We start from the raw sequence: 24,321 nt of genomic DNA on the forward strand, positions 1-24,321 counted from the left end.
TTGTGTGATCAGTGTTTGTTAATTAATTACTGGAATTAAGTGGTGAAAGGGATTAGTCGATTGCTTGGCTGATTGGAAGATAAATGCTATTCAAACATTCTGACAAGTTGCCAATGTGTTATTACTTGTTCAGAGGAAGCCACTTTTGAAACAAAGAAGCCAAGGAAGATTAGGAAAGAAACGGCTACAATTAAAAATGGGACTGTCTGTATGCTTCAGGAGGGAAATTTTTTCCATATAAAATGAGAAGTGTCAGGAAGCAATGTTTGTATGAACAAGATCTTGGGGTACGATTGGACTAAGGTAAATATGAACAGCAAATGGGATGCAGCTCCAAACATGTCGGGGTGAATCAACAGTGGCCTAATGTCAGTCAGTCCGTGTCTGGAGTCCTGTGTGCAGTTCTGGAGGCCTCTCCTCAAAAAGCATGTGGAAAGAATGGAGAAGGTGCAGAAGAGAGATGAAAAGATTGCCAGAGACCTGGAGATGAAGCCCTACGAGGAAAGGCTGTGGGGACTTGGGAATGTTCTGCATGCAGAAGAGGAGGGTTGGGTGGGTGTGGGACATAATTGCTCTCCCGAATCTCTCCTGAGGCTTGCTGTCACTTGGAGGAAGGGAGCTGTCTCTGGTGGCAGCAGAGGACAGGACTCACAATAATGGGTTTCAATTATGGGTGGAAAGATGCCGGCTGGATATTAGGATTTTAACAGGAAGAGTAGTCTAGCAGCTTGGGGAGGTGGTGAGGTCCCCCTTACTGGCAGTCTTCAAGCAGTGCCTGGACCAGTGCTTGCAAGGGAGGCTTTAGGAGGAGGAGTTGGTTCTTATATGCCTGATCCTGCAGTGGCCTGGATAGCCTCTTCCAACTCTAGGATTCTATGAGCCAAATTTGCCTGGGAGCAAGACAAGCGTGCTGGAGTGGAAGTCCTCAAGAAGCACCCTGCATGTGTCCAGAGGGACCTCAGTGGGAGGAGATGCCACAGGTTCCACCCTCCAGAGCAGGGGTAGTCAACCTGTGGTCCTCCAGATGTTCATGGACCACAATTCCCATGAGCCCCTGCCAGCTTTTGCTGGCAGGGGCTCATGGGAATTGTAGTCCATGAACATCTGGAGGACCACAGGTTGACTACCCCTGCTCCAGAGCATCCTTGTCCTCCACGGGAATGATTCTCTGTGGTCTGGAATGGAGCTTAATGCCGGGGTCAGCCACCCTCCTCAATCCACATATATTTTAGGTATGTACAGGGAGGGAGGGAGGGAGACTGACTTCTCCCAGGCTGTTGACGGTCCGGCACTTCGTACCGCCGCCCGTCAGGGGGCGCTGTTGGGAAGCTGGCGGGAGCCGGCCGCGCGCTCGTGCCCCGCATCTCGCACCGGCTTGCTCTTCTCGCGAGAACGCCCGAAGCCGGAAGTCCGCGGCTCCCTTCTTCCTTTCCGAGGCCGAGCGACACGCCGCCGCCGCCGCCGCCGCCATGGCGCTCTACAACTTCAAGAAGATCATGGTGGTCCCGTCCGCGAAGGTGAAGCCGCCGCCCCCTCCCTTGACCCCTTTTGTGGGCCTGCGCTGTCTCCATGGCAACAGGCCGGGTTGGGGTCGCGTGCCTGCGGGAGACCACGCGTCTCTGCGGGAGAAGCCGTGGCTTGCTTCTGGGGAGCTTTCCCTGTTGCATTTCTGCCTGCTGCGGAGCCCTTAAGAGCAATGGGAGCCCTGGGGTGGAGGAGCTCCCCCTGTTGTACTTCTGCCTGCTGCAGAGCTCTTAAGAGCAATGAGGGGAGAAGCTGCTCCTGTTGCCTCTTGGGGTTATTTTGGAATCCAGGGCTGCCGTTGTCCAAATCTGAGAGTAGATGAGGCTTGCCATGTTGAGGGCCGGTGGAGGAATGAGGAGAGTGTCAAGGGAAATGGGGTGGGATGCGGGCAAATGCAGGGTCTGGAACTGGCGCCAGCCCCACCACCTCTAGCCAGACAGAGTTGACTTCAGCCGTGCTAGAACTATTTCATAAGGATAGAGTCAAATGGGTAGCCGTGTTGGTCTGAAGGAGCACAATAAAATCAGAGTCCAGTAGCACCTTTAAGACCAACAAAGATTTATTCAAGGTGGGAGCTTTCGAGTGCTTGCACTCGAAAGCTCACGCCTTGAATAAATCTTTGTTGGTCTTAAAGGTGCTACTGGACTCTGATTTTATAGAATTATTTCAGCCTGTCATTTAATCTGGATGAAGCCGTTAATCTTCACAGTGTGAACAGAAATATGGACAATGGCAGCTCAGGATTCTAAAAACAAACCAGGAGGGAACCAGTGAGTTTTTAACGTAAAAACTTCTAAACAGATACCTTTTTAGGTTTTATATATATTTATTGTATTTGGGGTTTTTATCTGTGAACTTATAAGCCACGCTGAGAGGGCCAGCCTAACACATAAACAAACCCAGAATAACTCAGGCCATCCAGATCCCAATACAATGTTTTAACTACCACACACACCTCTGTTTCTTTGAAATAATATACATGCTGTTTCGAGTCTCTTCTGAGTACTGTTTTTTCTCTAATTACAGGACTTCATTGATTTGACGTTATCCAAGACGCAGCGAAAGACTCCAACCGTCATTCATAAACATTATCAAATTCACCGCATTCGTCAGTTCTACATGAGGAAAGTGAAATACACTCAGCAAAATTACCATGATAGACTCACCCAAATCATAACAGATTTCCCCAAGCTAGATGTAAGTGGAAGGGGGGAGAGATTATTTTTTGTCCACAGTTATATTCTGCTGCGTATATAAATACAAATGAGTTAGTGTACATATCTTGTTTAAAGAAAAAATATGAACGTGGTGTTTTCTTTTGAAAAGCTTTACAGATTCTGTGTGCATGTGGATCATTTCGAGGGGAAACGTTGAGAACTTTTAAACAACAGTGAAAAGTACATAATAGAAATATTATTGTGATGTGACACTTGTCAAGAAGAAGAAGGAATTCTGTATTTCTTGTGCAATTCACATTTGGATGTCAGATCTTTAACCTAGCTTTGTAGCAATGTTTCAGCAAGGTAAATAGTAATTGCCTTTAAAGGCCTGTTATTTAGGCTATAATAATCATCTGTAAGGATACATCATTAGTAAGGGAGGGAGTGTGCAGATTTTGGAGAACTCTTTCCCAATGAAGGGTTCCTTGGAAACTTATAATTACTGCACCAGCCTCGGCTGATGCAAGGGAAGATGTCTTCATTTTCATGGACTTCTTTACGTCCTGTCCGTTGGAATCTGCCCCTTTGAATTACTTTTATGTGAAACAGCTCAATCTGCATAGCACTTAGACAGGGAGGGTGTTAGGTTAAGACCTTAAGAAAAGTTCAGGGCTAGAGAGAGCAAGCAAATGTTGCTTTGTGGAACACCATGTGCTTGTTTTTCTTTGCCAGCATTAAAAAATCATAGGATTGTGCTAGTTTAATGGAGTTTTTGACTTTTTTTTTTTACCACCACAGCCCTGAGCCATATTGGGAGAGTAGTATATAAATTTAATTCATTAATTAATAATGATGATAATAATGCAAGGTCAGAAAAACAGGTTTAAACACCATCCATGTTCAAAAATACTTTACAGTTTAGTGTGAAAAGATGCTATTGGAAGAAGATACAGTTTCTTTTGGACTTCATGGGCCTGAACTCGTTTCTTAGTAAAGGCTAAACTACTGAAAAGCCTATATCTTCCTGGGTGGTGTGTATGTGTGTGGGGGCTGGAAAGTAAGAATAACATATTCTGCTTCTTTTTCAGGACATTCATCCATTTTATGCAGATTTGATGAATGTTCTTTATGACAAGGATCATTACAAGCTGGCTTTGGGGCAAATTAATATTGCCAAAAATCTGATCGACAAGTAAGTCGGATTCATGTTTTGTTTATATGAAAGACATCCATTTAGATTGTTGTTACTGGTTCTGTCTCAGCTCTAGAGTGAATGCTTTATTATTAAAGCATTATTATTAAAGCATTATTATTATTATTATTATTATTATTATTATTATTATTATTATTATTATTATTATTATTATAAGAGCCTCTTGTGGCGCAGAGTGGTAAGGCAGCCGTCTGAAAGCTTTGCCCATGAGGCTGGGAGTTCGATCCCAGCAGCCGGCTCAAGGTTGACTCAGCCTTCCATCCTTCCGAGGTCGGTAAAATGAGGACCCAGCTTGCTGCTGGGGGGTAAACGGTCATGACTGGGGAAGGCACTGGCAAACCACCCCGTATTGAGTCTGCCATGAAAACGCTGGAGGGCGTCACCCCAAGGGTCAGACATGACTCAGTGCTTGCACAGGGGATACCTTTACCTTTACCTTTTTACCTTTATTATTATTATTATTATTATTATTATTATTATTATTATTATTATTATTAATTATCTGCCACTCCCAAGCCAGCTCGTGTTGGGTTACAGACGTCCAGTTAAAAGCCCAACTAAAACCCCATTAAAATGGACACAAAAATCTAAAGTACACTTTGAGTGGGAAACTTCCCAAGATGGTTCCCCGATATTTCCAGATACCTAGTTGGAACTGCTGGGAATGGAACTTACCAACTTTAGACTTTGGCGCAGTGGAACACACTCTGTGGCTCAGAGAAAGCCAGGCTTGCAATTGCCATCCACCAACAGGGAGCCGTATGTGATGGCCTGTGTGTCACTCCACCAAACACACATGTAGCTTTGATCTTCTAACATATAAATAAAAAGGTTTCCTGATCGGTATTTAATATCAATAATGACCAGAATACTTCTGAGCATCCTTTGTGCCTACCTCTGGTGAATCTTTGTCTGGAGTGAGGGAAACACAGGTAGTTGAGAGTTTATTTATTTATTTATTTATTGTATTTCTATACCGCCCTCCCCGAAGGCTCAGGGCGGTTTACAGGAAACAACAAAATAGTACAGGTAACATCATGCATTGTACAGGGGGGTTGGACTAGATGACCCTGGAGGTCTCTTCCAACTCTATGATATAGAGCAGGGGCAGTCAACCAGTGGTCCTCCAGATGTTCATGGACTACAATTCTCATGAGCCCCTGCCAGCAAACTGGAGCAATGATATAGAGGAATGCCTGTGTATTTAATATGCCTGTGTCTTCCTAGCTACTTCCATTCTTACTTTTCCTGGTCCTCTTTCAAAAGCTTCAGACCTCTGATCAGGTATCGGGGTGGGATTAAAGATAAGTAAATCTTTTCCTTCACATCGGAATTCAGGCTTGTTTCCTGTTGTGCACTACAGTGTTGCCAAAGATTACGTTCGGTTGATGAAGTACGGCGACTCCCTTTATCGATGCAAGCAGCTGAAGCGGGCAGCCCTGGGTCGGATGTGTACGATCATCAAAAGACAGAAGCAGAGCTTGGAGTACTTAGAACAAGGTGGTGTATCTCAGTAGCAGGACAGGGGTGGTGAGAAAGGCAGTTGTCCTGTCTAAATGATACCCCCATGGGGATAAGAACAGAAGAACCTGTTGGATCAGACCAATGGTCCATCTGGTCCAGCCTCCTGTCTCACACAGTGGCCAGCCAGTTCCTCTGTGCCAGGTAGCTGCTGGTTCCTGCCATGATTTGCCTGACCAAAGTCCCAGAACTCCCATGGAGATCTGACCTGAAGTTGCTTTGCTCATTTCCTCTCTCTTTTGCTTCCACATTCTGGGGCCATCTGGTTCCCTATGGTGTGCTCAGTTGTTGTGTCTGTTTCTTCGCACCTGGAAATATCCCATTTAAACTTTCTTTTAATATAGCCCATATTTAAGTTCTCTTTTCTTTGAGGCAACTTTATTTTGGAAAGAGATAAGAAAAAGAGAGTTTTGTTATTCTGGCTTATCCTGCCTGATGCCTTGAATCAAGGATCCCTTTTGATGCACCATCCATCTGCATTTAAACCCCTTCTGTGAAAATCAGCAGCGATCCTTCTGTCTTCTCAGTGCGTCAGCATTTGTCCCGCTTGCCGACCATCGATCCAAACACCCGGACTCTTTTGTTGTGCGGGTACCCGAACGTGGGGAAGTCCAGCTTTATAAATAAGGTTGGTGGACTTTTAAGTGCTGCTTCAGTCTAAATTTGGCATTTCAGTTTAGCACAATCCCAAAAAATTGCTGTTGCCTCATACCTGAGGGACCATATTTCCGTATACATCCTGCAGAGAGCACTTCACTCTGCAAATTCCAACATGTTGGTGTCCAGCCCCAAAGATGCGCGCCTGACCTTGACCAGGGTCTGGTGGAACAAGCTGTCTATTGAGACCAGGGCCCTTACGGAACTTCCAAAGCAGCACACTTCCACCAGGCATTTGGTTGAGGCCAAGGTCACACTTATCATCTAAATGGACCCCTTCCACCTAATCCAGGGGTAGTCAAACTGCGGCCCTCCAGATGTCTGTGAACTACAATTCCCAGGAGCCCCTGCCAGCGAATGCCTTGCCCATCCTCCCCCATCGAGGTCAGGCCAATAATCAGCATCGCAGGCCCATGGGAACATATTAAGTGATGGAGTGAGCAAGCAGTTTTACAGAGACTAATTTTTAGGATTTTTATGTTTTACTGTATAAAATTTTTCCTTCTGTTGTAAGCCACTCTGAGACCTTCTTGGGGAGGTGTGGCCTAGAAATTTAAGCAATAATAATAACAGTTATTATATATGGCGAGTTTGTTGTAAATGTCTGAGCTGACAGTGGGATTATAATCAAGATGTTCCAGTCTGTGTTTTCTGCCAAGAGCTTTAGAGAAGGAATTAGCAGCTTAATCCTAAAAAAGAGTTACATCTTTCTGAGTCTATTAAAATGGGCTTAGAAGGGTGTGACTGTGTTTAGGATCTTACTGTAGTCACGCAGCCCTGAGAAAAGTAGTTTATTGTCATTCATCCCGTACTGGCATGTAAGCGTTTCTCATGTAAGAAATTAAATCCAGCCTGGATGGTGATACTCGCTCTTTGTATTATGTGAACCCATGGAGCTGCCTGATACTGAATCAGAATATCAAGGTGGCAAACACAATATCCAAAATAGACTTGTGTAGAGTCTTGAATCTTCTATTATTTCTTTATTCTTTATTGTACAAAGCAGTCCCAATGCGTTTTATCCATTGGCTTTGTCAAGGGACATTAAATTTGTCTAAAAACAAGAAATTTAATGTCCCTTGACAAAGCCAGTGGGTGAAACGCGTTGGGACTGCTTTGTACAATAAAGAAATAATAGAGGATTCAAGACTCTACAGAAGTCTATTTTGGATATTGTGTTTGCCACCTTGGTATCCCAGTGCCTTTATACTTGATTTGTATTTGATCCTTCACTGGATCCTACCCCTCTTAATTTATCATTTTTGATACTGAATCAGGCCATTGAGCTGCTCAAACTGGCAGCAGCTCTTTGGGGTCTCTGGCTGAGGTGTTCATATCACCACTACCTGATCCTTTTAACTGGGGATTGAACCTGCAAAACAGGTTTGCATGCAAAATCATGGGAAAAGCAATAATCGAGTAAGCGAATAGAGCTACTATAAAGATTAAAAAAAATTTCCCTTCCCTGTTTTTAAGGTGACCAGAGCTGATGTGGAAGTGCAGCCCTATGCATTTACGACCAAGTCTCTCTTTGTGGGGCACATGGACTACAAGTATCTGCGGTGGCAAGTAAGGACTCTTTCCTAGTTGATAAAATCCAATGTGACCCAGTTATGTTATTGGAGGGTATGTTCTGTGCTAGGCGACTTTCAGCTGGCTGTGTTTGAAATCTGCACCAGTGATGGCGTTTGCCTTACTTCTTTGCTAGGAAAAAGATGAACTTCAGACCAGAAGTCCGGCATTTTATTGGCTCCTTCGCTAACCTATCAAAACACAACAGCCAAGTAGAATTGGCTGCCCCAAGACTCTGATTCTGTGAACTTAGGCAGAGTGTAAGTGGGTGGGCAGAAGGGATTGTGTTGGTGCTTGGCTCTTGTGGCCCTTTCTTGTATGCCCAGGGAAGTGCTGATCGCCACTTTGGGGTCAGGTGTCAAATTTCTTCCAGGGATTTTGGGGGTTTTTTGGGGGGGGGGCAATCAGGGCTACTTTGGTAGGCAGGTGGTTGTGACTTTCCTACATTTTGCAGGGGGTTGGGACTAGATGACCCTGGTGGTCCCTTCCAACTCTGATTCTCTGCCAGCTTTCATGCAGGAATTCTGCCTTTCATAGAATCATAGAGTTGGAAGGGATCTCATGGGTCATCTAGTCCAACCTCCTGCACTGTGCAGGCCACTCACATCCCAATCGCTTTCCACAGTCCTCGTCCAGACCTGCCCACACCCAAAGGCCTCTTCCTATCACCTGCCTCTCTGTTCTGTGAGTCTCCTGATAATATCTCGTGGTCAGCTCACCTGCATGACTGCATCACACAGGTGGTATTGAAATGGGTGCGGGTACGAGATGACTGGGGCAGATGGCTGGGAATAAACAGTTCCTCATGTATCTCGGTAGTGTCTACTAAGGTTTTCTTAGATAGTGTCTTGATGTTTTTATATTTTTTAGTGGTTATGTTAGAACCGTTAGAAAGTTACGATTCCAGCGTGCTAGCCCGAGGCTTGCATTGCAGCAGGAGTGATCTGGTTTGTGTGCGTGCAGGCAAGAATCAAACTAACAAATAGAGACTCTTTATCTTTGCCAACTAACAGGAGTCCTTTACTACAAGGAGCTCCGTTCTAGACAGTTCAGAGCAGAGATAGATAGTCTGGTCTTGACTAACTGGGATGGATGGAGATGCAGGAATCCACATAGGGACTTGGCTTCTGCTGAGTTCAGGGTGCAACGGGCTTCAGCCTTTGTGTATTACAGGGGTGTGGATTCATCCACGAGTGTTTTGTTTAGCAATTCCACAAAATTCCATTGTAGTCTTTTATTGGAGAGGGTTAAGAAGACACGAAGGTTTTATTGTAAACCGTCATGAGCCAGTTGGGTCTGGGAGCGGTGGTCGACAAATACAAACAAATTAAGTAAGTAAGGGAAGGGTGTGACTGTCATTGGGCAGTAGTGTGAACATCGTGTGCCTCCGTTCGCCCATAGCAGCTCCTTAAATAAAAGTCCTGAGGTTGATTCCATAGTCCTTCCTTCTAGGTGGTGGATACGCCAGGTATTTTGGATCATCCTTTGGAGGAGAGAAACACCATTGAGATGCAGGCAATAACAGCTCTCGCTCACCTTCGAGCCGCCGTGCTGTACGTCATGGATATATCCGAACAGTGTGGGCACAGCCTGGAGGAGCAGCTTGAACTCTTTAAGAATATTAAACCCCTGTTTGTCAACAAGGTAGGTTTGCAATTATGCTGCTTCCAATTCAGGCTTGCTTGTAAATGAAAGCAGCAAATTTGACCTTAATGCGCGTCTCTTCTTTCCTTTTAGCCTCTTCTAATTGTTGCAAATAAGTGTGATGTGAAGAGGATTTCTGAACTTAGTGAGGAAAACCAGGTAGGAAGGTTTTTTATAACAAGGAGACAGGGTATGTCTTGGTTATATATGAATAAACTGGGACATACAGCTTGCATTCCGCATGGGTGGAGACGTTCAGGGCTGCCACTGCAAATTTCTCCAGCTCTCAGGCCAGGAGCAAAGCAAGCATACCAGCATGTAGCCTGCTGCGGCTTCAAACATATATTTTCCTGCAACTCTCTCTTTACTTGCCAGTTTTTCACTTCTGATGAGAACTTGGCAACAGCAGTCTCACTACATGGAGTACTGTAAGGTTCATGTCCCAAATCATGTCCCCATCCCAGACGTCTGTCGTTCTAGATTACGGATACCAATTATCAGTCTTTATCCTTCCTTGCTGAATTTCCATGCCCAAATGCTGGCATGTGCAAAGCTTCTGGCTTGGTCAGTATATGCACAGCTTAGCTGCTGATATTTGCTGTATTTCCTGGAAAAAACTGTAACAGAATGTCCATTTTATGGAATTCTGGCACTATTTCAGTTCTTTAGGCACAAGTGAGAGAAAACATTTTTGTTGTAAAAATTTAAACAGCCGTTCCCTAATTCCTGTATGTCCGTGCTCTAGAAAATGTTTGCGGATTTAGAAGCAGATGGATTTCCCGTAATAGAGACAAGCACCCTCACCGAGGAAGGAGTGATTCAAGTCAAAACGGAAGTGAGTACGGTCTCTCTTGTGTAAAATTCATTCTAAACTTGCTGTTTGGGTTGGATCCAGAGGGCTCCTTCTGTTTTCCCGGGCTAAAGGCAAGATTGCATGGGATAGTTTCCCAAGTTCCTTAGGGAAATGGATTGAAGTTCAGCTCTTTTCGCACCCGTGGCATAATGCCCTTTTAAAGAGCTTTTGCAACTGGATTTCCCCAGGCGAAACAGGAAAATCTGTGTGTTTTTTTTAATGCATTATTCAAAGGGGGCGGAATGGATCTAGCTCCAGTTTCCTTGTGATCAAAGCTCTGGCTGCTCAGTAGATGGACAAACACATTCATTTTGACAAGCCAGTGTGACTTCCGCACCGACGCAGGGAAGTGTTCCGTCAGTGTTGTCTTCCGTTGCCTCTGATGTGTGGTTCATCACAGACACATGTTTTAGAAGTCCAGATTTTTCGGGGGAGATGGGAGGGATTTATTCTATTCATTTGCACCTCCACCTCCCTTCCCCATAGTGACCCTGAGCAGCCTACATTTGTCCCCCTCTCCTCCTTTTTATCCTCTGTGGTGGTAGTTTGGTCTGATAGCGTGTGGCTTCTGTGTCAGAGTGGGGGATGGAACCTGGGTCTCTCAGATCCCAGTCTGACACTTGAACCGCTAAACTTGCTGGGTAACTTTGGTCCAGTCACATTTCTCTCAGCCTAGCCTACCTCGCAAGGATGTTGTGATGGTAAAATGGGGAAAAAAATTACGTGAGCTGCTTTCGGTCCCCATTGGGGAGAAAGGTGGGGAGCACAAATGGATTAAGTAAGTTAATTGCAGTGGCTTTAGGAATATTTTCTTCTTGCACAGCTACTTGCATACTCTCGCTATCTCTATTCAGCCACATGTCTGAAGTGAAATTGAGGTGATGTTGGTTAAGTCTGGGTGGGAGCATCCCAGAACTCATAGCCCTCCTCCCCCCTTTCACCTCCTTCTCACTGTTAATCATAGCATTATATCTGCACCAGCGCTATTGCTAACCATGATTAGTTTGAGACCACGGTTAGAGCTCTTTTGGTAGCCATGGTTAACAACTTTGGTGTTTGTAGAACATGATCCCCTGGTCAGGACTGCGAAGAAAACAGAGTGTGGGAAGTTGCTCAGATTTGTGAAAGTGGGTGCGTGAGTCTGTGTGTGTGTGTGTGTGTGTGGGGGGGGCTCCTTGAACTACAAGAGATCAGCAGGGAATCAGATTAATCAAATTAATGTTGTGTTCTTGCAGGCCTGTGACCGATTGCTGGCCCACCGCGTGGAAACCAAAATGAAGGGCAACAAGGTGAATGATATCTTGAATCGGCTCCATCTAGCTCTCCCCTACAGAAGAGACAACAAGGTGGGCTTTCTGTGGTTGCTATAATTTGTTTTTGTTTTTTTTTGTAAAGTAGATGTATGAACAATCTGAACAACCGCCCAGAGCTGTAAAGAATGGGCGGTATAAAAATCCAAATAAATAAAATATTTTCCCTACTTATTTGCAAAACGCCAAGGTGACTTCCTAGCATGTCCCCAGTGCTCCCTAGTAAAGGCTTACTATGGCAGATCAAAGAATCCCAAGGACTTAAAACAGCATTCTGGGTTGTTTGAGCTCCTGTTGATTGTATGCTTTTGTCTTAGGAAAGGCCTCCTTTTATTCCCGAGGGGGCCTTGCTGCGCAAAAAACGCATGGAGGTTGATGTGCCTAAAAAGAAACTGGTAAGCATGCTTTTAAAAGTTTCTTTTCCTGGGGATTTGGGGCATAATTCCCACGTTGTTATAAGCCCTACAGAAAGCTTGTCTTAACAATGCATTGCTTACTTGCAGGAGAAAGATCTGGAAATGGAACTGGGAGATGACTATGTTTTGGATCTCCAGAGTAAGTGTTCATATTAATCCTGGTGTTGTTAGATCAACTATGATGTCTTGGAGTGGAACTGTTCAAGCAGAGCTTTTTGATCTGTGCATCCCTCCTACTGCTGGACAGGATGAATTTGTCTTCCCTTTTCTAGTTTAACTTGCATGTTTTGGTATTCAAATTTGACACGTCAACACCTTATGCCCCTTTCCTTATTCTTGGGTTTTCAGGTGTTCAGGTAAAGACGTTCTTCGTTCATCATTAAACTAGGCCCCATAGCCTTTGTTTAGAGGGTTGAGAGATATTTTAGTTTAAAAACAGAAACAGCCCCCCCAGATCATTAGATCAGGCTTTCCCAACATTTCCACCCTTGAGAAACCCCTGGAACATTCTTTAGTCTTTGAGAAACCCTAAAAAGGGTACCACTGTGCAGAATATGATTGGGAATTATAGCTGTGTACATGCCCACCCAGGGTCTCTCCCCACCCCACCCCTCTAGGCCCATCAGTGGTCATTTTGGGAGGTGGGGTAGGTTGACATGATCATATATGGTCATATTACCTGATAAATCTTTGACAAATTAAAAATATATTAAAAATTAATTAACTCTCACCCATTTGGGAGACCTTTCCAGGACCACAAGAAACCCCAGGTTTTCATGAACCCCTGGTTGAGAAAGCCTGCTTTAGATCAGTGGTCCTCAACCTTCCTAATGCTGCGACCCTTTAACACAGTTCCTCATGTTGTGGTGACCCCCAACCATAAAATTATGCAAGGGTTCTTTCACAGAAATTAAGCCGAAACTGACCAAAAGTGTGAAGATCCATTGTTCATCATTGTATATAAACTGGTTATAAATTGTATATATAATTGGTGGGCGCATTCAGGAGGAGCGGCAACAGTGGCGGCACCCCCCCAAGCTGCTTGCCCTGCTGCGACCCCTGTGAAAGGGTTGTTTGCCCCCTAAAGGGGTCCTGACCCCCAGGTTGAGAACCACTGCTTTAGATAATACTTTACATCCCCCTGAAATCAAGAGGACTGCTGGTCAAAAGTAACAAGGGATCAGCTAGTACATAACTTACGTATGAAGGATACATTTCCTCCTGTTGCTCAGCCAACCACATAGTTCGATGTGGCTTTTAAGCTGGGAGGGAGAGGGACAGAAGGAATTCCTTTGTTTTCTTTCCAAATTCCTGGATTTTCTTTCCCTTTGCTCTAGAATACTGGGATCTAATGAATCCGTCTGAAAAATACGATAGGGTACCGGAGATCTGGGAAGGTCATAACATCGCTGACTACATTGACCCAGATATCATGAAGGTAAGTGTTTTGTCATTACCACGGTACTTGGATGTGTGGAGAGTCTGTGTTGAAAGAAGAATGTTTGGGACTTTCTCCTTACGTTGTTCATCACCCAGGAGGAGGGTGAGAGGAAAGTGCTGGACGGCTGCTTCCAGACGTTCTTCACATGAGGCCTGGGCTCATATTGGTTCAAAAAGTGGCAGCGAGGTTGATTTGCTACATTAATGTCCTTTCTCCTTCCCCCAACATAAAGTCCTCAAAGTACTCAAACGATAAAGTCCTCAAAGTAGAGTCTCACCTATTTCTTTCTGCTCGCCTTCCATTCTCAATATGTACCTCTATATCGCTGGGTTGATTCATTCTTCCTGAGGACAGGAAGTAACATTGACACCGGCTTAGCTCTGCCCACCTCCATCATTGTCATTACTGAAGCCCGGATAGCTGAGAATCTGGTTTAATGAAATAATTCGGAGCATCTTTTAAAATAGAAATCAATTTTACTTATTTCTGTTTTTTTGTTCTTGTTTTAAACATCTACGTTTAGTTTTTCTGATGGTTGGTAGCTGCCCCGAGACTTTTGTAAGAGAGGGTTGACCGAAAATTCTGATAAGTGAATACAAATAAAATGAAAGTTGAAACTAGAATTGCTAACTGAGCTTTTCCTGAGCAGCTGTGGTGGTGCTGCTGCTGTGTGCGAAGAACCAGCCCGGTGGAGCCAGCGTGCTGTAACGTTTTGTTCCATTTCTTTGAAGAAACTGCAACAGCTGGAGGAGGAGGAGGAGCTCCGCCAGGCGGCCGGAGAATACAACAGCGATTCGGAAAGCGAAGATGAGGAAATGGCGGGAATCAGGCAGCTGGCACGACAAATTCGCGAGAAGAAGAAACTGAAGATATTGGAGTCCAAGGAGAAAGATACCCAGGGGCCCAGGTTGCCAAGAACAGCTAAAAAGGCAAGTGGAAGAACCCTTGTGGTGTCAGGCAGGTATGATGGGCAGGGTGGAAGCTAAATGGTTAAATTCAGCCCACTCTGTCTTTCATTAAATTTATAGGCTGCCCCTCTTGGCACAGCCGGCATGGAGCGGTTAACATAATTCTGAATGCATGTTTAAAATCAACAAACACAATATATTTAAACAATAAGAATTACCGTCCACCCCCCCCCCCAACTAATCCCCTGCCTTCCAACACCCAATAAAAGGAGGTGTTATCCAATGTCCATCTGGTGGTCTTAAAAAGCCTGGTGGAAGAGCTCCATCTTACAGGCCCTGCGGAACTGCATTATTTCCTGCAAGGCCCGTAGCTCTTTCAGGAGCTCGTTCCACCAGGCAGGGCCAGGACAAAAAAGGCCCTGGCTGAGGCCAGGCGACTCTCACATGGGACGGAGATCACCAACCTGCTTGTATTTGCAGAGCGAAGAGTTCTGCGAGGGGCATGGGAAGTAAGACGGTCTCTCAAAGACTTGACTCAAAGAATAAAGACAGGGAATATGCAGAGGACATAACGGGTCAGACTTCTTAATCTAGATGTGAGTTTAGACGCAATAGTTCTTGTAGTCACTTTACAGCCAAGCTTGTGCTCAAGGCAAAGGCCTCAGCTTTGGAGAAGCGATGTGTTTATTCAGAGATTCAAGGTTCAGTCCCACACCATCTACACTGAATGGACATCTGATGCCAGAGATTCAGAAAGATCCTTTTCTGCTTGAGGATCTGGAGGGTTACAGACCTCCCAGAGCCATATGGAAGGGTGGTATTAAAATCTAAATAAATAAACCACACTGGGTTGGATGCAATGGCTCAAAGTCAATTTTATGTATTTTGCATGTAGCAGAAATAGTAGTCAAATTGCTGCCTCCTTAGGGTTTGCTCAGGTTAGAGTCCATCTTAAAAGCGGGGACCAGATCCTGCTCAAGATGGCTTTCATATGCATGGTGCTTAGGGTGGTTGTTCCATTCGTGTAGTAATAGACACCTTTTAGGCTTGCATTCCACATCGCGGTCCCGCGCATCTAGTCAGAATGTGTTGGATTTACGGTGTGTGAATTTCACTGCATGTTACATTGTGCTGAAACACAAGGGGAGGAGTGTTGGCAGGTGGGAAGAACACCCGTTGTCTCAGCCATGCGCTTTCAGCTGCGGCTCCTCCTCCATATTTTTCGCTACATCGTTTCTCTTGCGTTTTTCATATTTGGTTTCTTCCTCGTTCCTCAATGCTGCATCTGTCCCGATGAAAAATCCATGGGTAATGCAGTCAGTAACGGGTTCCTACTCCCTGTAGGTTCAGCGGAAGAAGTTGGAGAAGGAGATGAGCGATCTTGGGGTGGACATGACGGACAAAAACGAAGTGAGTTGCGTGACAGTGTTTTCCAATTTGCTTTCGGTGTTCTTTGCATTCCTCATTTTAGCATTTCTGCCACCTCTTTCAGCTTCGCGAAAGACAGGAGGGTTAAAGGGATGAATTAGAGCAAAATGTAGCAGAGGAACTGTACCCATTTGAATTTGTCCGACAAAACCACTAATGTTTCAGGAACATTAAGATTTGTCCTCTAAAGCAGGGGTAGTCAACCGGTGGTCCTCCAGATGTTCATGGACTACAATTCCCATGAGCCCCTGCCAGCAAACGCTGGCAGGGGTTCATGGCAATTGTAGTCCATGAACATCTGGAGGACCACAGGTTGTAGTCCATGAACATCTGGAGGACCACCGGTTGACTACCCCTGCTCTAAAGCAAGACATACCATATTTTAAGAATACTTTTTGGATGTTGGTGAAACTTTCTGACAGTCATGATTTGTTTCATGGACCTCTCTTCTGAGTGATTGATTCCTCAGGTTGCAGGGACCCATTTGGACTTGCCACCCCATGAGTTTGGGGGTGCAGAAGGGAAATAGCCCTTCCTGTTTCTTCTGTTGCATGAGAGGGGGGTAGTTTCCCTTGTAGCCTTCTCAGTCCAGCAGCACAGCCCATTGAACTTATTAGTCCATGTGGTTCTAACCCCCTGTTGGAATTGACTTTTCCTGGGTCTGAAAGGAGGGGAACATGGGTGACCCATGCTTATTGTGCACGTGGATCACAAGCTGCAAACCTTTGAAAAAAGTGACACCCTTAGCACAGCATTTGGCGGCTTGAGCAGCTAATATAAAAGTGGATCCTAGGATTGCCTGGCAGCCAGTCAAGGGATGTTTGAAGGTGGTTTGCCTATCTCTACATTACAGCAATAGTGTTACTTAGAGGTCTCCCCTCCAAATACTTTGAGGGCTGACCCAGCTTAGCTTCCAAGATCTGATGAGATCACTCTTGCCTTTTATTTAATGGACACTCCACAGTTCTCCGGTTTTTTATTTCTTCTGAAACATTTTGAGCGCTTCATGCCATTCAGTTGGCCATTCCATGTTGTAGTCAGTCTTTATCATTCATGGATTTGTCCGATCTCGTTAAAAGTCTTCCATGATGGTTGTGGCCACCATTATGACTCGCAACTGAATTTCACAAGGATCTGATCAGGCTTTGTGACTTTTCAGGCTCATTATGTGGTCCAGGCGAGACAATCCCGTAGCGTTACCCGTAAACGTAAACGCGAGGAGTCGGAACCACCCACGTCGGTTGCCCGAAGTCGGAGCTCCTCACGCACGCCCCGTGATGTATCTGGTCTTCGAGACGCAAAGGTTTGTCTACCATTTATAGTAATTTACCTTAATATAACACATTTTTGTGCTATTATAATTAAATAGACGTTTCAGGGGCGTATTTGGTTTGTTCTAGAAAACAAAGTAGCTTGTTTATTACTTTCTGATATGGATGTAGGAGGAAAACTTAAGCAGACACGTGATTTCACTTCTGTGACTTTATATCTTTGTGCAGATGGTGAAGAAGACTAAAACCATGATGAAGAAAGCTCAGAAGAAAATGAATCGGTTGGGCAGGAAAGGCGAAGGAGACAGGCACGTGTTTGACCTTAAGCCTAAGCACCTGTTTTCTGGCAAGAGGAAATCTGGCTCAACACAGAGAAGATAAGCGGCTAATGGCGGACAGTAAAAGAAATGGCTCTTTTACCAATACAAATTAAAAATCTGAGAAAACCTCTTGTGGAAATCTTTGAATTCTGGTGACATCAAGAAATGTCAACAACACGAGATATGCAATCTTGTGTTCCAGAGGGCATGTGACAGTTTACTTCCAGGAAACACCATGTTCTCTCGCCATGGAATGCTTTGAGGGTTGACAATCTTGTTTAACTGCATTTCTCCATACCACATGAGAGATGCCAGCTCTAGGGAAAGGCTGGTGCCTTATACTTTACTGTTTGAAATAGATTCAAATGAGTAGCTGTGTTGGTCTGAAGTAGCACCATAAAATTTAAGGCCAACAAAGATTTATTCAAGACATGAGCTTTCGAGTGCAAGCTCTCTTCGTCAGACTAAGAACTGACCATCATAAAAGTAGGAATATATAAGCAAAAGTTAATCTTGTTACATTAGTCCATGAACATCTGGAGAACCACAGGTTGACTACCCCTGCCTCACAGGGAGAGGAAAGGGATTGTAAGCTGCTTTGAGACTCCTTCAGGCAGAGAAAAGCGGCATATAACAAACTCTTCTTCTAAAGGGGATGTTGTGTAAGAAGTTCAAAACACCCCCTCAGCATGCAAAATGAAGTCTCCAGATTATTTGTACAAAAGCCGATTTTTAGAAACTAACCAACGCTTCCACGCTTGAATCACTGAGAAACACTTATACCATTTACAGTTTTATTTTTTGTTCAAAGCAGTACAACTTCAGATTTCCATGACTCAAAAGATTTTTCAGTAATTAAAAGCACAATGGACAGATCCAAGTGTCCCAAGTTTCTTAGATAATTCAAAGTACTTCAGTGCTGCCTTTCAAAGGTTTCCAACTCAGGTCTACCTGAAAACGTAAGAGGCTCAACAAGGTTTGTCTTAATTCACACAAGGAAGGTCATTTTAGATTTTGTACTTAGCATTTAGTTCATCTCCCTTGTTACGACATACTAAACAGCTACAAAAAAGTGGACTCAGTTGAGTGCAGTGGTATGCTGGGGCCTCTAACCCCTACTTCACACCTAAGGCTGTAGCTGTGCCCAACATGCTCAAAATATGCACCTGAAACATGCGAAGTCTTGGGTGGGTTGAGGCTTAATTGCCTTCTGTAGCATCTCCCAACAGGATTATAGAACAGCCTTTAGGGTTAGAAGAAAAAAGCTACAGTTGCTCCTCCCCCATTAATTTCCTACCCTCTGCTATATATCCCTGAGTAATTGCTCACTGTCTAATAGATGACCCCCTTCTTTTTGCTATCTCAAGATGGTTCATAACTTTGTATTTTCCAAAGCACTTTCCCATGTGGAACTGCATAGAGAACTGAGTATTGTGAGGTTCTCTGGATTCTGGCCAGTGTACACTTATTTCAGGAGTGTACTCCCTAATTTGTTAGCAATACAAATGAGAAAACCAGGCAAGCAACAAGTCATCCAAACAATCCCATACAACAGCAAATTCCCGTCATTACAGTATGTTACAGTATGTTGAAAACCAGTAATTCAAATAAGGATCCTTTTAGTTTATGGCATTTCCTTTTACATTCTGTGTATTTTAGCATGATCCACAAATTTCTTCAGGTGGTTCAAGTTATCCCACCATTTGAAAAGGAAAGTCTCTGCAATCAGCTTGAACCAGGGAGTAATCTTAATTTCATTCTGTGATGCCTTTTCCAGGAGTTCCTCCAGCTCCTTCTGTGTCACGTAACAATAGCTTTTAATTTCATTTGGATCTGGATTCAGTGTCACGTTCTTCTGCACAAATAGGATATAATCTATTTCATGTTCTCCCCAAATCCCATTGGACCTAGCTTTGTAGTGAATTCGGGTCAGGTAGAAGATTTCTTCAGGAGTTACCTACAATCCAAAAGTTTGTGTAAGACTGACAGCCAAGAGATACTTCAGTTGTTCTTCCCGGTGTTTGATAGGCAGTTTTTCAGAACCCCCTCAAGTCAACCAGATTCTCCCAAAAGAACATGGAATGTTGCCTTTTGCTTTAATTTCTGACAGCACTTTTAAGACCAGCACTGACTTTGTACCCAAGCAGCACAGGGCAGGACCCCACCCCTCTGGGTCAAGGTACTACCTGGAACTATATTCAGTGCAGCATGAAAGGCTGCAGTGGGGTGATAAATGCTTCTTCTGCTGATATGCAAGTTACTGAGTAACCTGGGAGAATATTCTGTACTGAACTTTTAATGCATGACAGAATAGTATATTTTATGACATGATTTGAATGATTTTAAATCTTAGTAACCTTTTTGTAATTTGGATACTAAAAATTAGATATGGGTGATTAGGTTCAGATAAACTGAAAAGTATCCAAATCAATAGTGATTCAGCTAATAAGAACTATAAATTTAGCGCTAGTGCCAGTAAAACTACACTAATCTTCGTAATGGGGAGGGTGGGGGGTATACCCTTAAAACATTTTAAACAAGTTAAATTAAAATGTACTTTCCTATTAGTCTCAAGGGGTCCCCACCAAAAAAGTTTTAAATATAGATTTTTTTTGTCTGATTTGCTGGAAAAATCACACAAGCTACCACAAATTACATTTGTGTACATAAATGTCCTGATTAATTCTCGAATCACTTTTAACATAAAGAAATAAACACTGGAATCTAAAAGACTGCTTCTGCTTTTGGATACTGGCCTGTTCTTTTCTGCATTGTCCTCATTCTTTCCTGACGAGGACCTACAGGGAGTTGGCCATTTTGACAATTGCAAAACATCACATTTCTTGCAACTGTGGTTCAAGATGTCAGCAGCCAAGGAATATTAAAAGCACCCCCTGTAATCTCTGAACCCTTCCTTTGCCCCCTGCCCAGTTTGTTGTTGAAACTAATTCTGTGTTACAGTAATTGAAAAGTTTTTATCTGCTGGGCTTAATTTGCGTGACATGGAATACATTTCAGTGTTGACCAAATGGACTCTGCTTTGACGAACTTTTCTTGGAATTGTGATAGAGGCACATAGTTACATGTGCTCAACTTGGGAGTTTCAAGTTTCCAAATAAATAACAAAGCTCTAATGAGTAATTAGGGCTCCAAATGTAGCTAGATGCTGTTCAGCTACTTTCCCCCCAGAGTGGTCATTATTTTGAAAGCAGAAGTTTATTTACCTGTTCTAATGGGATTCCCAATTCTGCTTGCAATCGTCTTTGTGCAGCTCGTCTGACACCAATTGCATTATTTTCTTCCAGTTCTAGTGGTGTGCTGAGGGGATGACTGCAACAGGTGTTGGTAAAGCAATCTACCAAGAATTAATGTGGATTAATATTTCTGAGCATAGACTATACAAGGAAATAAGTGGTTCATCCCATCAACTTAGAAGCTGTTCCAAAGGACTGGAGGACCCTTGGGAATCCAGTTCAGACATTCATCAACTCAGATGAGTATTTCATAACTGACACTACCTTAAAGGTACCTTAAGGTTTCAAATAATGCAATATACACTAAATCCTCTAGTACAGATTATTGTTGGATTCAAAGACCAAGTTTATATTCCAACACAAATTTTTCTCTATGTATTCCTTCTGGGAATCATCATCATCATCATCATCATCAATATTGCATTATGTATCAAAATACATACCAGGGAAAGTGATTTTTGCATCTGATCTCTGTTGCAAAAGCAGTTTATTCTCTGAATCGAACAAGAAAACACTGAAAGCACGATGCAGCAGTCCTGTAACACAGAGATATGGAAGTAATTTTTTTTAAATGGCGACCTTTAAGAATGGTAAATTTATTCCTTGTTTTCAGTTTAGTGTTTCTATAACATCAGCTAAATGCAGCTGTGAGCTTTTCTTTTAAGGTGATTTCTTACTGAAATAGAAGAATTACAGAAAACTCTACATCTTCCTTTGGAAGAAGTGAAACCATGATTGAAAGCTTGATTGATACATGGTTCTATCCCTGTCATGGCTTAACATCACCTATTATCTTCCAGATTTTAATAGCCAGCCATTCAGCAAAAGCTGCTACAGAATTAACTTTTTAAAGTGTTTAGAAACCTTTTTTGGTTAAATAAAAACACAATATATTCACTAATATGTCTGTACAGAGGAGACTTGACTATCAATACTTGCAGTGCTAAAATATAGCTAAAATGTGTTGCCCTTGCTTGGATTTCAAGGGAATGGCAGGACCCATTTGTGGGTACCTGGAAGCCAGTCAGCAAGCTCAAGTGGCTCTTCAACTTCTTTTTCATTACGCATCAGCAATTCATGCTTGTCTTGGAGATGGACTTATAAGATCAGCTGGTTCATCTACATTAGCCTCACTGTCTGGTTTCATATCCTCCAGCTTTCCTTTCATCACCTTATAAAACTGGACCACAAACCCTGGAAGCATTTAAATTGTACCTGACAGGACAAGTGTTCAATTCAACTGGAATTTGGGGCAAAACATCTTTAAATAAAATGAATGGGAAAATACCTTTTTCAATGTTTTCATTGAGATGGCAGTTTTTCTTGGTCTCTGCCCCAATTATGTTGTCATTTTCATCAATAACGATGCACATCTCTGCCAGCAGCTGTACTTGTTGCCTATCCAGATCATCTGTATTTATTTCTGGCATGGCTGCGATAGTGATCTTTCTATGGAAAATATGAATTACATCCCTCAAATACACTGTTATATAAATATTTAATCAGCCACATAGATCATTCCTATTAAATGGTTCATCAGTTATGTTTAAATGTGGGATTTCTTGTCTATTACAGTGTGCATCTGATTATACCATTTTTATCTTTTTGTATATACATTTTAGTGCTGCATCTAATGGTTTGTTTTTTGTTCCTTGGCTTGTAGCAATTCTTAAGACATGTTTTTTTTTAATTATGTATGTTTACTTCATTAGCCATCTCAGTAGTCCTTACCAAGGCTGAAAGATTTTGTAAAATAAATCAATAAAATACTGGTTAGAATGCTGGACTAGGACCTGGTTCAACTCCTCATATGCCGGAATGCTGAAAAGCAGGCTAAATATTAAATAAGTACGTGTTTTACAACCAGAATGCTACTAAGTTACATAGAATACCCTCAAGACTCCCTTCCCTTAATAACTGAAGCTTATGCTCTGCTTCTTTGATCATCGTCCAGAATTCTCTCCCAACTCAGAATTAAATCCACATCAGAGGTAAGTCTTCACTTGTTTTAGCTGGCCCTTCCCAAGGCAAGAAACATGAGCATACAATCCCAAAGAAACGTATGGAACAGCACATTCCAGTGACTCTGTAAGCCTTACTTAAGCATGCCTAGGAATGTGCTGTCAACCAACCACTGTATCAGGGGAAGGGGGTGCAATGTCCATGGGCTACAATTCCCATGAGCCCCGGCCATCATAATGCTGGCAGGGGCTCATGGGAATTGTAGTCCACTATTTGGAGAGCCACTATTTGGCCACCCCTGCACTACATCAGACTAGTGAAAGGGGGGGGGGGAAAGAAGAAGACACTGATCACTCTTCCCCAGATCCATTTTGACTTCACGCCCTCCCTATGAGGTAGGCTAGGCTGAAAGATAAGAATCAGGTTCTAAAGCGCCCTGAGAAAGCGGGTCATAAATGCAATTATTATGCGATCATTATTCTTGTTGTTCTAACCACGACGCCCTCCAGCAACACAGCCCGTGCACACGCAAGGCTTCCAGTTGGTCCCCGGGCCTCCGTTCTCGCAGCTGACGCTTGCTCGGCCTGGAGAAGGAAGCCCCGAGCTTAATGGAGCCTCCATACACAGACGCAGTGTAGCCTCTGAAACGGGGCCGGGAAAGCCCGACGAGGCAGCGGGGACTTGACGGAACCGGCGCCCGCGACCTCCCTTCCGTCCTTACCGCGCTCCACTTCCAGGCCACGCCGCCCTGCCCCTCAGGCCGGCGAAAGGAAGCGGCGACGGGAAGTCCGTAGGGCCAAAGCACCGCCGCCCCTGACACACCGCAGTAAATGGAACGCGTTGCGCCGCCGCCCCGTCCCCACCTGGCCCGACAGCTCCAGCAACCGTCACCAACCGCCGCGCCGCGCGCCACATCGCCACTCGCCCCTCCTCTCCGCGTCCCCGACCAATAGCGACGCGCTCAGCTCCGCGCGTCACTCCGTGGGCCGATCGCGCCACCGCAACGATGCGCGAAAAGCCCACCGCTCGTCTGCCCAATCGGGATCCAGGAGGTGCGCTCCGGCCTGGAGGCTGACCAATAGGAAAGGAGCCGCGTGTGGCGAGAGCGGGATTGGCCCAGAGTCAAAGAGCGAAAGTCGTCGAGGCAGGAAAGGGGCGGGGCCACGAGACTGCAGGAAGAGCCTAATGGCAGAGGCCGTAAAAGGAAGGAGGCGGGACTGGCGTGGCGCTAGGGGTGGGGCATATGGAAGAGCCAATGAGGAGGAGCTAATGGGAAATTGACTAATAAGGGAAGGGTTGGGTTTTTTTTTGTTTTGCAGCCTTTTTGGGAAGAGGGCTTCTGTACCGCTGGTTCAGCTTTGTGCTGCTTGGTTGCCAACCACTAGGTGGTGACTGGAGATCTCCCGGATTTATAGCTATTCTCCTGATGACATGGATTCAGTCCTTAGGGGAAAAGGCCACTTTCAAAGGTGGACTTTATGGACATACTTGTTCCTTATACCTAGAGTTGCCAGCTCTTGCGTGGGTTGGTTATTTATTTATTTCATTCCTGGATTTGGGGTGGGGAGGGACCTTAGGGGAGTATGATGCTGAATGGTTATCCATGGTTTGTAATTGGATGGGAGACCACCAAGAATGTCAGGGTCACTTTGCAGAGAAAGGCAACTGCAAACCATGTCTGCTAGTCTCCTGCTTTCAAAACCCTGTGGGGGTGCCGTAAGTTGGCTTTGACTTGACAGCGGACACTGCGGATAAAACGTGTGTTTAATAGATAATGGTCTTTAATCGCTTTTTAATGAAGGCTTTAAGAGCAACAACCTATTCAGACTTGTTTGGTGGAGCAGAAATCTGCCGATACAGATCTCCA

General features: G+C 44.2%; 2 protein-coding genes across 4 annotated transcripts; one reads left to right on the forward strand and one right to left on the reverse strand.

Moving 5' to 3' along the window:
• The first annotated feature begins 1,382 nt into the window (after positions 1 to 1,382).
• Positions 1,383 to 17,364, forward strand: GTPBP4 (GTP binding protein 4). The gene is made up of 17 exons (XM_077302779.1): positions 1,383 to 1,517; positions 2,551 to 2,721; positions 3,773 to 3,876; positions 5,261 to 5,397; positions 5,946 to 6,046; positions 7,552 to 7,644; positions 9,100 to 9,291; positions 9,385 to 9,450; positions 10,037 to 10,126; positions 11,380 to 11,490; positions 11,772 to 11,849; positions 11,958 to 12,009; positions 13,208 to 13,308; positions 14,043 to 14,240; positions 15,564 to 15,629; positions 16,807 to 16,950; positions 17,147 to 17,364. Exons 1-17 carry the CDS (start codon positions 1,470 to 1,472, stop codon positions 17,297 to 17,299), a joined length of 1,905 nt encoding a protein of 634 aa, XP_077158894.1. The 5' UTR covers positions 1,383 to 1,469; the 3' UTR covers positions 17,300 to 17,364.
• A 651-nt stretch (positions 17,365 to 18,015) lies between these two features.
• IDI1 (isopentenyl-diphosphate delta isomerase 1) lies at positions 18,016 to 23,480 on the reverse strand. 3 transcript variants are annotated; one of them, XM_077302781.1, is made up of 5 exons: positions 23,318 to 23,480; positions 21,781 to 21,941; positions 20,936 to 21,028; positions 20,463 to 20,593; positions 18,016 to 19,195 (listed from the first exon to the last, which is right to left on the reverse strand). In XM_077302781.1, the coding sequence occupies exons 2-5, from the start codon at positions 21,920 to 21,922 to the stop codon at positions 18,878 to 18,880; spliced, it is 684 nt and encodes a 227-aa protein (XP_077158896.1). In that variant the 5' UTR covers positions 21,923 to 21,941; positions 23,318 to 23,480; the 3' UTR covers positions 18,016 to 18,877. The 3 variants fall into 3 exon arrangements, with proteins under 3 accessions (XP_077158896.1, XP_077158895.1, XP_077158897.1); XM_077302780.1 differs by having other exon boundaries at positions 23,176 to 23,386; XM_077302782.1 differs by lacking the exon at positions 23,318 to 23,480 and adding an exon at positions 22,949 to 23,161.
• Positions 23,481 to 24,321: the final 841 nt, after the last annotated feature.

This window comes from Paroedura picta, chromosome 11, assembly GCF_049243985.1.
Source record: "Paroedura picta isolate Pp20150507F chromosome 11, Ppicta_v3.0, whole genome shotgun sequence".
Taxonomy (NCBI): domain Eukaryota; kingdom Metazoa; phylum Chordata; class Lepidosauria; order Squamata; family Gekkonidae; genus Paroedura; species Paroedura picta.

Coding starts and splice junctions, on each gene's coding strand:
- IDI1 (XM_077302780.1), bottom strand. CDS start 23,369: ATGTGGCGCGCGGCGCGGCGGTTGGTGACGGTTGCTGGAGCTGTCGGG. Junction 20,594..20,935: donor TGCAAAAATCACTTTCCCTG/GTATGTATTTTG, acceptor AATTCTTGGTAG/ATTGCTTTACCAACACCTGT. Junction 19,196..20,462: donor TGGGAATCCCATTAGAACAG/GTAAATAAACTT, acceptor TTTGGATTGTAG/GTAACTCCTGAAGAAATCTT.
- GTPBP4 (XM_077302779.1), top strand. CDS start 1,470: ATGGCGCTCTACAACTTCAAGAAGATCATGGTGGTCCCGTCCGCGAAG. Junction 10,127..11,379: donor TGATTCAAGTCAAAACGGAA/GTGAGTACGGTC, acceptor GTGTTCTTGCAG/GCCTGTGACCGATTGCTGGC. Junction 11,850..11,957: donor ATGTGCCTAAAAAGAAACTG/GTAAGCATGCTT, acceptor GCTTACTTGCAG/GAGAAAGATCTGGAAATGGA.